Raw genomic sequence first — 12,334 nt, forward strand, 5'->3', positions numbered from 1 at the left:
GTCTACTGTTCATCCAGCCCTCCACACCACGGGGTCCTGTTCATCCACCCCTCCATGGGCACCCCTCCACCGTCTACTGTTCATCCAGCCCTCCACCACACCACGGGGTCCTGTTCATCCAGAGGCAACGCCACCGCTCACTGTTCATCCAAACCCCCGCAACACTCACTGTTCATCCCATCAATCGGCTTCAGTTAGCAGCAGTAGCGAAGGAACCGCTCGATCGGGTTCAGTTAACAGCCATCGGTCGATCGCTCGGGTTCAGTAACGCATAGCCTGCAGTGCAATCGCTCGGGTTCAGTTAGAGCCCAACGCCTCGCTCGGGTTCAGTTAGAGCCAACGCCTCGCACACACACGCGTACGTGTACGAGAGAAACACGCATCGCTCGGCCCCCAACCTCCCACCGTAACCTGGAACTCCCCGAAATTTTCCTCCCCCTCGCTTCTACCATGGTTTTTTCCGTCATGGACGGCCCAAAGAATGTCATGCAGCTGCGTCTCCGGCCCGCCCAGGACGAAAAGCCCATTTTCTGTCATGATTTTTTGTCATAGAAGTAGGAGCCCACCACATCTATGATGATACCGGGTTTTGTCACAATTATCGTCATAGAAGTGTCATATGTATGACAGAATTTTTTTCCGTTCGGCCCAAAATGTCACATATGTGTCTTTTTTAGTGCAAACTGATAATTCAAAGAGACTTGCAAAGATAACCAATCATACATAAAAGAATTCAGAGAAGATTCAAATATTGTTCATAGATAGACTTGATCATAAACCCACAATTCATCGGTCTTAACAAACACACCGCAAAAAGAAGATTACATCGAATAGATCTCCACAAGAGAGGGGGAGAACATTGTATTGAGATCCAAAAAGAGAGAAGAAGCCATCTAGCTAATAACTATGGACCCGTAGGTCTGAGGTGAACTACTCACACTTCATCGGATGGGCTATGGTGATGATGTAGAAGCCCTCCGTGATGGATACCCCCTCCGGCGGAGCTCAGAAACAGGCCCCAAGATGGGATCTCATCGATACAGAAAGTTGCGGCGGTGGAATTAGGGTTTTGGCTCCGTATCTGATCATTTGGGGGTATGTAGGTATATATAGGAGGAAGGAGTACGTCGGTGGAGCAACAGGGGGCCCACAAGGGTGGAGGGTGCGCCTGGGGGGGTAGGCGCGCCCCCCTACCTCGTGACCTCCTCTGTTTCTTAACGTATGGTCCAAGTCCCCTGGATCATGTTCGGTGAGAAAATCACGTTCCCGAAGGTTTCATTCTGTTTGGACTCCGTTTGATATTCCTTTTCTTCGAAACCCTAAAATAGGCAAAAAAAACAATTCTGGGTCGGGCCTCCGGTTAATAGGTTAGTCCCAAAAATAATAAAAAAGTGGATAATAAAGCCCAATAATGTCCAAAACAGTAGATAATATAGCATGGATTAATCAAAAATTATAGATACGTTGGAGACGTATCAGTGCGCAGGAGTGCTAGGATCCGTACCTCTAAAAAATTCATGACGAAATATGAGAGGAATCTTTTGGAATAGCATAGGTGTGAAACACTTGGCTAAACGAAGGTTTCTTGCAGATGCGTCCATCAAGCATAGATTGGATCTTATTGCTCTCTCAGAAACTGGTAGAGATAATTTTGCGCCCCAGTTTCTCAATACTTTATCGGGAGGTGTCGATTTTGATTGGCACTGCCTACCTCCGAGAGGAAGATCTGGTGGGATCTTACTTGGAATGAGATGCGATTCGTTGGAAGTCCGAAGTGTAGTGATGGGCGATTTCGCAGTTAAGTTTCGGGTTCGGTCGAAAGCTGATGGGTTTAATTTGGCTCTGGTGGCGGTTTATGGTGCTGCGCAGCCTGAGCTCAAACTAGAATTCTTGGCAGATCTTGTTAGGATCTGCGGCTCAGAGCAGCTCCCAATTCTGGTTGGGGGTGATTTTAATATCACTAGGAGGAGAGAGGAAAATAATAATGATAACTTCGACGGCAGATGGTCGTTTATGTTTAACACTATCATAGAAAGCTTGGATCTGAGAGAGATAGAGCTTTCACGTAGAAAATTTACTTGGGCTAATGCTTTTCCAAATCCTACGTTTGAGAAGTTGGACAGAGTCTTAGCGAGTGTCGAGTGGGAACAGAAATCCCCTTTCGTTCCGGTCCAGGCACTTACACGTGGAATTTCTGACCATACGCCTTTATTTCTGGACTCGGGTGAGCCAACCCACATGGGGAACAAAAACTCCTTCTCTTTTGAACTGGCATGGTTTGAACAGGAAGTCTTCTTAGATCTGGTAGCCAGGGAATGGGCTAAGGATGTAGGAGGTAGAACTTTGGTTGAGCGCTAGTAGAACAAGATAAGGCATTTGAGAAGTTTCTTGTGTGGGTGGGCCAAGCATCTCAGTGGGATATATAAGGTCGAGAAGGAGAGGCTTCTTACACTTATCCAGTCCCTAGAACTAAAAGCCGAGTCCACAATTTTGCAAGCCACAGAGCTGCATGCTAAACTGGAAGCGGAGATGAGGTTGAAAGAGCTTCTCCGTGAAGAGGAATTAAAGTGGGCGCTGCGAGCTAAGGTTCGCAAAGTTGTCCAGGGGGACGCGAACACTCAATTCTTCCACTTGGTTGCTAATGGCAAGCACAGAAAGAAAAGAATCTTTCAGCTTGAACAAGATGAAGGCATGCTACCTCTTGAGCACTTGCGTTGGTTTTCCCTTGAAGAGGAAAGGGTGATGCAGCAAAGTAGCATAAGTATTTCCCTCAGTTTTTTAGAACCAAGGTATCAATCCAGTAGGAGGCCACGCATGAGTCCCTCGCACCTACACAAACAAATAAATCCTCGCAACCAACGCGATAAGGGGTTGTCAATCCCTACAGGTCACTTACGAGAGTGAGATCTGATAGATATGATAAGATAATATTTTTGGTATTTTTATGATAAAGATGCAAAGTAAAATAAATGGCAAAGAAAATAACTAAGTATTGGAAGATTAATATGATGTAAGATAGACCCGGGGGCCATAGGTTTCACTAGTGGCTTCTCTCGAGAGCATAAGTATTTACGATGGGTGAACAAATTACTGTTGAGCAATTGACAGAATTGAGCATAGTTATGAGAATATCTAGGTATGATCATGTATATAGGCATCACGTCCGAGACAAGTAGACCGGCTCCTGCCTGCATCTACTACTATTACTCCACACATCGACCGCTATCCAGCATGCATCTAGAGTATTAAGTTCAAGAGAACAGAGTAACGCTTTAAGCAATATGACATGATGTAGAGGGATAAACTCATGCAATATGATGTAAACCCCATCTTGTTATCCTCGATGGCAACAATACAATACGTGCCTTGCTGCCCCTACTGTCACTGGGAATGGACACCGCAAGATTGAACCCAAAGCTAGGCACTTCTCCCATTGCAAGAAAGATCAATCTAGTAGGCCAAACCAAACTGATAATTCGAAGAGACTTGCAAAGATAACCAATCATACATAAAAGAATTCAGAGAAGATTCAAATATTGTTCATAGATAAACTTGATCATAAACCCACAATTCATCGGTCTCAACAAACACACCGCAAAAGAAGATTACATCGAATAGATCTCCACGAGAGAGGGGGAGAACATTGTATTGAGATCCAAAAAGAGAGAAGAAGCCATCTAGTTAATAACTATGGACCCGAAGGTCTGAGGTAAACTACTCACACTTCATCGGAAGGGCTATGGTGTTGATGTAGAATCCCTCTGTGGTCGATGCCCCCTCCGGCGGAGCTCCGGAACAGGCCCCAAGATGGGATCTCATGGATACAGAAAATTACGGCGGTGGAATTAGGGTTTTGGCTCCGTATCTGGTAGTTTGGGGGTACGTAGGTATATATATGAGGAAGGAGTACGTCGGTGGAGCAACAGGGGGGCCACGAGGGTGGAGGGCGCGCCCCCCTACCTCGTGGCCTCCTGGTTGATGTCTTGACGTAGGGTCCAAGTCCTCTGGAGTTCGTTCCGAAAATCACGTTCTCGAAGGTTTCATTCCGTTTGGACTCCATTTGATATTCTTTTTCTGTGAAACCCTAAAATAGGCAAAAAAACAGCAATTCTGGGCTGGGCCTCCGGTTAACAGGTTAGTCCCAAAAATAATATAAAAGTGTATAATAAAGCCCAATAATGTCCAAAACAGAATATAATATAGCATGGAACAATCAAAAATTATAGATACGTTGGAGACGTATCAAGGCACGATTGTAGGACAGGATAACCTAAAATTATACATTACCAAATATTACAAGCAGCTGTTTGGGCCTCCGGAGGATAATTGTGTGTCCCTGGACGAGTCCAGGATTGAGGATGTGCCTCAACTCACTGCTGATGACAATGATATTTTGATAGCCCCATTTTCTGAGAAAGAGGCGTTTGATGCCATTACACAGATGAAAAAAAATAAGGCCCCAGGGCCGGATGGATTCCCGGCGGAATTCTATAAAAAGTGTTGGCATATTATTAAGGGGGATTTGTTACCGATGTTCCATGATTTATTCTCTGGACAGCTTCAGTTATTTCACTTGAATTTTGGAACAATAACATTGCTTCCTAAGAAAACAGAGGCTGTGAGAATTGAGCAGTTCAGTCCGATCTGTCTTCTCAATGTCAATTTCAAAATTTTCACCAAGGTGGGGACTAATAGGCTCACACAGATTGCGCATTCTGTGGTGCAACATTCCCAAACTGCCTTCATGCCGGACAGAAACATCCTAGAAGGGGTTGTAGTCCTTCATGAAACGCTCCATGAAATTCACTCGAAAAAACTAGATGGAGTTGTTTTTAAGGTGGATTTCGAGAAAGCGTACGATAAAGTCAAATGGCCATTCCTTCAACAGGCCTTGCGTATGAAAGGTTTTGAAGAATCCTGGCGACGCCAGGTAGAATCTTTCACGCAAAAATGGAGTGTTGGAATTAAAGTGAATGACGACATACGTCACTACTTCCAGACACATAAGGGCCTAAGACAAGGGGATCCGATGTCTCCTATCTTGTTCAACATCGTAGTTGATATGTTAGCAATTCTGATAGGAAGGGATAAGGAGGCTGGTCAGGTGGGTGGATTGGTGCCTCACCTAGTCGATGGAGGTGTGTCTATCCTACAGTACGCTGATGATACGATCATCTTTATGGAGCATGACTTGGCAAAAGCGAAAAATATGAAGCTGGTGTTATGCTTATTTGAACAATTGACCGGGTTAAAGATTAACTTTCATAAAAGCGAATTGTTCTATTTTGGTAGAGCCAATGAGGAACAAGAGGCTTATAGACAATTGTTTGGATGCGAATTGGGGTCTTTAACTTTTACGTATTTAGGTGTACAAATTCACCATCGTAAGCTGACAAACAGGGAATGGAAGTGTATCGAGGATCGCTTTGAAAATAAACTGAGTTGCTGGAAGGGCAAGCTCATGTCTTATGGAGGCTGATTAATTCTGATTAATTCGGTTCTCACGAGTATGCCTATGTTTCTTTTATCGTTCTTTGAGGTCCCAGTGGGAGTTAGGAAAAGACTGGACTTCTATCGATCCCGATTCTTCTGGCAGAGCGATGAACTTAAAAGAAAGTACAGACTCGCCAAGTGGGATATTATTTGTCGACCGAAAGACCAAGGGGGTCTTGGCATTGAGAACCTCGAGGTCAAGAACAGATGTCTTCTCAGCAAGTGGCTGTCGAAGCTATCTATCGAGACTGATGCTACTTGGGCACAGATCCTTCGTAGCAAGTATCTTCAATCCAAAACTTTGTCCCAGGTGACACCGAGACCGACTGAGTCACCCTTTTGGAAAGGGCTTATGAGAGTCAAATTGGCCTTTTTTAATAGGACAAAGTTTATTATAGGTAATGGTGCTACCACACGATTCTAGGAGGATACTTGGCTCGGAGAGACTCCCCTTGCGCTTCAATATCCGTCTCTGTATCGCATTGTTCAACGACGTGATGCGGTTGTTGCATCGGTACTTCAATCCTCTCCCCTTAATATTCAGTTCAGGAGGACGCTAGCCGGTAATCGTTGGGAAGAGTGGCTCCATCTAGTGAGTAGGCTGATGGAGGTTCAGCTTTCTCAACAACCCGATAAGTTACGCTGGAAGCTTACTAGGTCTGTAGAGTTTACAGTCAAATCAATGTATCTTGATGTTATCAATTCAAGTTCCATTCCTAGCTCCAAATATGTTTGGGCTGTCAAAGTTCCTTTGAAAATTAAAGTGTTTATGTGGTTTGTACATAAACAAGTAATCTTGACCAGGGATAATTTGGCAAAGCGTAACTGGACAAGACCTACTAGGTGTAACTTCCGCGATCGGGATGAAACCATCAAACACCTTTTTCTTGAGTGCCCGTTGGCAAAAGTCTTATGGCGGACTGTCCATATTGCCTTTAATATTACTCCTCCGAGATCTGTCAACACGTTATTTGGAACGTGGCTTAACGGGATAGAGTCCGAAACAGCACGACACTTTCGCGTAGGAGCATGTGCTTTATTATGGGCAGTATGGAACTGCAGAAATGATTTAGTTTTTAACAGAGCAACAAATATTCATTTTTTTGCAGGTTATCTTCCGAGCCACTGCGTTGATCCGTATGTGGTCGCCACTCACTCCGATGGAGGCCAGGGAGCGTTTGGTTACTGGATCTATCCGGTAGGAGATGGTAGCACGGGATATCTTCAACCGGTTTGGATGGCGGTCATGTAATAGGATAGGCAATTAGTTTACCTATCTCTCTTATGCCAGCCGGTTGTGACTTCTTTTTGGCTACTTTTGTTATTGGCCTTTTGGCTCTTTGTGAGCTTCTCTTTACTTTCGTTGGAGACTTAAGACCTTGTTGAACCTGTTTGCTTATTTATAAAATTGGCCGTATGCATCGTTCTGATGCAGAGGTCGGGGAGTCTCCCCATTTTCGAAAAAAAACGTCAACCTTTTTAGCTTGCTTCTTTTCAAATTTCTCAGAAACACTGGTTTTTGGCTCTAGGGCCTTTTCTTCACTGGCATCAGCAGGAGGCACTTGGGCCGAAACAACATCTTTCTCAACAACAATTTTTTCTTGAGCCTCAGACTGAGCAACATTCTTCTCGTCCCCCATATCAATGTCCTAGGGACAAGGAACTTCTTCTGTGTCAATATCCATCTGAGCATGTGTCTCAGTGGATGGTTGTTGCACTGCTTCTCGGGCAGCGCTAGGCTTGCGTCTTAGGTTTCTATTCCCCATCCGCGCCTGACTTCGAGGGAATATCATTTGCATTCCTCTGTGGAGATGGAGCGACTTCCTCGGCCCTCGAGACCATATTGGATCGCTTGTCACGTGATCGATGCATTGCCTGAGAAAACTGTGTCCTCCAAACGCCCTTTCGGGTAATATCGAGCTTTTAATACCTGCGAACAAAGACTCCCAGGTTTAGTGAGAAGTCTCTAAGCTTGCAGCGCCAACAGAGCCTAGTTAAACACCCTGAAGTCATGGAATCCCTGGCTACCACTAAGCTTGTGCCTCTGAATTTTCGACCACTACCAATGAGTTTTACGCTTCGCCTTAGATAGATCCCGTTTGACATCAGATATATCCCGTTTGAGTCCATGTCTTCATGTCCAAGGGAACATAGAGGTGAGAGAAGAGTGCCGAACTACGGTCCATGGAACGAAAATAATGTGCGTACGACACTTTGCGATGGTGTCACAGCATTAATATGAACCATATAAAGATTGAAAAACAAGAAGAAGAAAAATCAACAGTCCATGTCATCCATCGTGTAAAGACTGGACAGTTTTTGATCGTACGTGTAGCATTACTCCCCTTGTACCTCACCAAAAAAACAAGACATCACTCCTTGTACACAGTACACCTCCGTAATCTGAACTTAGGCTTCTGTACTTTTTTTTTTAGTTTCGGGAGAAGGTTCCGGTAAATTTGGCATCTAGGAATCGAGTATGAAAATGCAGTATCTTAGGTGTGTAGTCAGCGAGGACCTCTTCTTTTCTCCGGCACGACAGCACTGACAGCGAGCCTGAGATGTTAGTGTCAGGGTCACCATCGAAGATGAACCATGTTTTTGGCTTCTATTATGGTGATCTCCATCGTGAGGTCCCATAATCAGCTGCTCGGTCTGCAATGTAGTAGTACAATGCTACAGTTCCCGGGACCTCTCTCATCGATGACATTTTTGTCTGCCGGCTTCTGATGATCCAGAGAGAGAGAGAGAGAGGGCATTCTGCTAGCCATTTGCCACAAGATCAAAATATTATTTGTAACAAAAACATTATGGCACCTATTTCATCCGCTTTCCAACTCTCAACGCACAAGAGACTGTACTCACAAGTTTATTCATTTAACGGATCGACATAAGTAGCATTATTCCATGAAACAGCTTCGTATTCTTCACCTTAAACTCTGGCAAGTCCCATCCGATAAGAATTAAGAAAAATATCAGTTCCCAAGCATCAAATAGACTGGCACAACAGACCATGTTAACAGTTTAAACAGTTACAGTGGCTTCGATCTCTTGCAGTCTGAGGGTAACAGCTCGCTTGTGCGCTTCTAGGCCTTCGACTTCTGCCATCTTTGCGACGTAGGGACCCAGCCTTCTCAGCCCTTCTTCAGTCAGGGATTGAACAGTGATGTACTTGAGGAAAGAATTCAGCGACACACCGCTGTACATCCTCGCGTAACCGTAGGTTGGGAGGACGTGGTTCGTCCCACTAGCGTAGTCACCGACGCTCTCGGGGGTCCATTGTCCCAAGAAAACTGACCCTGTAGTTGGGAGACCAAACATTAAGCAGATCGAAGTATGCAAAGAGTGGGATGCGAATCAATACGCATTTGGGGGCAACTAAGCTCTGGTAGCCATGCCTACCTGCATTCTCGATGAGCTCCTCCCATTGCTCAGCATCCTTTACATTGATGATCAAATGCTCAGGAGCATACATATTTGAGAACGATAATGCCTGAAAAGGGGGACAAACAGGGGAGGTCAATGAATCCTTGAGAACAGGAAGTAACCAGATGGATCTTAATTCGCGACTTCAAATTTCTACGACGCATACTGATAGTGTACTCCTTTTAGAAGCAAGCATCTATCTGAGGACAAAGGCCACAAAACGATAGTTTTTTTTGCATCGCAGGCGGTATAGGAAGGAATGACATGAACGAATAATTACCTCAGCCATATCTCTGGCAAACACAGTGAAACTGTGGCCAAGTGCTTTGGAAGCAAAGTCGCCTCTAGGAAGAGCATCACACTGCTTGCTAACTTCTGCTTCAGTGGCAGCTAAATCAACACCATCTCCCGCAATAACTAGAACAACCTGACTATCTGGGCCGTGTTCTGCCTACAAGATAGACCAAACATACATGGAAATGCTTGGTGAACATCAATATTATCCTATCTTTATCTGTTATCCTCAAGTTTGATATCAAAAATAGTGGACAATAGTCAATTCAACATATACTCTTGGCACTACAGAGCAGAGTAACAGGACGAGAACATACCTGAGATAGCAGATCAGCGGCAACATGAACTGGGTTGGCATATTTGTCAGCGATTACCAGAACTTCTGAAGGGCCAGCAGGCATGTCTATAGAGACCATAGCTTCGCTGTTCTGCAGTCAAATAAGAATAAGAACCACAGAAAGGAATGCACACAGAGAAGATGCCGAGCAGATACTGGTCATGATTTACACAGAAAGAACAGAATAGACCTGAAGAATCATTTTAGCAGCTGTGACATACTGGTTGCCGGGACCAAATATTTTCTCAACCTGTCAAGCGAGTAACAAAAGATGGCAAATGAGAAACAATTGTTGCATCTAACGAGTGCACACGCCTATATTTGCATATACATTTGGAACAGGTTATGAGCTGCTAAGATCATGACATGACTCCACAAAAGTGCTTAACTCAATTTTACAGTCCTTTAACAAGTGCATGTCAATACAACATTGTACAAGTTTCATGATGAAGACAGAAAATGCCCCTACTGATTTTGAACAAGTAAATCATAGTGGTATAGATCTTGAGCACCTTTGGGCATGATGCAGTTCCCCATGCCATAGCGGAGATTGCCTGAAAGTAAAGAACATTTTAAAAAATAAAGGACATTGATAACATTGAACTACATAAAAGCAAGCAATATCTCAAAATATCCTTCTACCTGAGCTCCCCCAGCTTTTAGTATGTGTGTAACACCAGCTTTTTTAGCACAGTAAAGAACCTCCTGCATGAAATAGGAATAATGTTCAGATTTCATCAATTTCACCTTACAAAAACAGCAGCATTTCCATGTCCCACAAAGCATACCTTACATATGCTACCATCACAACTAGGGGGTGTGGCAAGAACTACAGTTTTGCATCCAGCAATCTGTGCAGGCTATTAAAAAAGAGAATCCACGTGAGAAATTCAAAACAACAAATAACTGCAGGTAACTTAGTTTAGAGGATTTGAACAAACATGAGCATACCACAGCAAGCATCAATGCAGTTGAAGGCAAGACTGCAGTGCCCCCTGGAACATACAGCCCGACAGAACCAATGCATCTTGTTATCCTTTTACACTTCACTCCCTTCATACATTCAGGAGCGCACAAATAAATAAGCATAAGCATATAGAAAGGACAAAACGTAAATGGGGGCATCAAAGCATTCTCTTACTTTCATATTCTCAACTGTCTTTTCTGGCGACTTTTGTGAAACATGGAAGGCATAAATATTGTCATACGCCACATCAAAGGCTTCCTTAACAGCTGGATCAAGCTACAAATTTGATGAAGGTAAGACAGCCAAAATCATCTAGCAGATGAAAAAAAAAACTATTTGAGGACCATCTGAATCTGGACATAAAATATACTAACATCAGGTGTACTTATTTCTAAGGATTGAAAGCATCTGAATGCAGGTAGATAAAGCCTAGAATTGCGAGCTGCAACTAAAGAAATAAGTAACCAAACAAGCCATGTATCAATATGGTGCGTGGAGAGAAAAGGCCTGAAATTTATCTGCTTGTGACTTCGGTTAAATTAACAAGACAAACAGCATAATTTAGATGCACATCACAAGATGAGTACCTCTGCATCTGGGAGATCGCTAACACGCACAACGGCATTATCGAGAGTGACCTTGTCAAACTTTTCTGTGTAACTGAACAGACCATGTACAGCAAAGTAAGAAAAACTCTGCAATAGGCCATGAACAGAACGATAAAGATCAAATAGCACAAAACACTTACTCCTTAACCGCAGCATCACCTCTGACGCGGACATCTTCAACAATCGGATTCACCTAATCCCACAAATCCACAAATCCAAATCCCATGGATGTCAAGCTAGGGCACAATTTCAACTCCATACCCATGAATAATTTCACTATTATCTTACCGTACTGAAAATGGAGGTGAAGTCAATGCGAGGGCGCGCCTTGAGGCCGCTAACCTCGGCATCACTGAGATCGGACAGCCTATAGGACTTCATCGCGCAGCTAACACCCAACACTGAAACCACGAAGCAGGCATATCACAATTCCGAGAATCTTATCCAACAAGCTTAGGAACCAAAGGCTACAACAACAGAATACGCAAGTCAAAAGCACGCACCTTTGGATTTGGGGACCCCGGAAGAGGCAAGACAGGGCCGGTAACCGCGACCAAGGCTGGTGCCGCCGGCGAGCTGAGGCGGAGCGCGCAAGCTGCCCATCAACAGAGCCCGATTCAATTCTGTTTCTGAGGCGTTGGAGAATCAGAAGCATGGGGGAAGATGCGCTATGGTTAAGCCGACGGCGAAACCATGACCGACGAATAATACGGAAGGTAGAGAGACGAACCGAAACCAAACGGCGGCGGTGCAGGGTTTCTACGGCCGGCGGTAAAGCGACGCTCGGAAGGAGGTCGCCGCTGTCCGTGACCGTGGTCTACTGTGCTGAGTGCTCCGGCAAAGGAGGCGCCGTCTCAAGGGACGGATGGGGGAAAACGAGAGAGTGGCGGCGCTGAATGGGCCGTAGGTGGTGATGCTTATTTTGATGGGCCGAGCCTAGGCTGCCGAGTGCTGCCACACATTTGCAGTTCGGATCGGAGTCCCGACATCTTGCCTAAAGAAACTTAAAATAAATCCCGTACAAAACTTCAAAATAAATCATTTTCGCTAAAAATAATAATTTAAAATAAAATCCTAAAAAATAACCCTTATAAAAAACGTGAAATAGGTGAAAACTGACTCGTACAAAATAAAAGATCACATCGACAATGTTCTATGGTATGATCATTCTGTGGTTGGATTGTTAGGAGGATAGAGTTATCACCTGCT

General features: G+C 44.4%; 1 protein-coding gene across 3 annotated transcripts; it reads right to left on the bottom strand.

Moving 5' to 3' along the window:
* Positions 1-8,349: 8,349 nt before the first annotated feature.
* LOC123189134 (histidinol dehydrogenase, chloroplastic) lies at positions 8,350-12,098 on the bottom strand. 3 transcript variants are annotated; one of them, XM_044601473.1, is made up of 15 exons: positions 11,856-12,098; positions 11,629-11,754; positions 11,414-11,526; positions 11,266-11,318; positions 11,105-11,177; positions 10,692-10,793; positions 10,502-10,603; positions 10,339-10,410; positions 10,193-10,255; positions 10,063-10,104; positions 9,741-9,800; positions 9,531-9,641; positions 9,200-9,370; positions 8,896-8,986; positions 8,350-8,792 (listed from the first exon to the last, which is right to left on the bottom strand). In XM_044601473.1, the coding sequence occupies exons 2-15, from the start codon at positions 11,726-11,728 to the stop codon at positions 8,518-8,520; spliced, it is 1,428 nt and encodes a 475-aa protein (XP_044457408.1). In that variant the 5' UTR covers positions 11,729-11,754; positions 11,856-12,098; the 3' UTR covers positions 8,350-8,517. The 3 variants fall into 3 exon arrangements, with proteins under 3 accessions (XP_044457408.1, XP_044457409.1, XP_044457407.1); XM_044601474.1 differs by having other exon boundaries at positions 11,629-11,720; positions 11,856-12,048; XM_044601472.1 differs by having other exon boundaries at positions 11,629-11,748; positions 11,856-12,044.
* Positions 12,099-12,334: the final 236 nt, after the last annotated feature.

This window comes from Triticum aestivum, chromosome 2A (assembly GCF_018294505.1).
Source record: "Triticum aestivum cultivar Chinese Spring chromosome 2A, IWGSC CS RefSeq v2.1, whole genome shotgun sequence".
NCBI classification, from domain to species: domain Eukaryota; kingdom Viridiplantae; phylum Streptophyta; class Magnoliopsida; order Poales; family Poaceae; genus Triticum; species Triticum aestivum.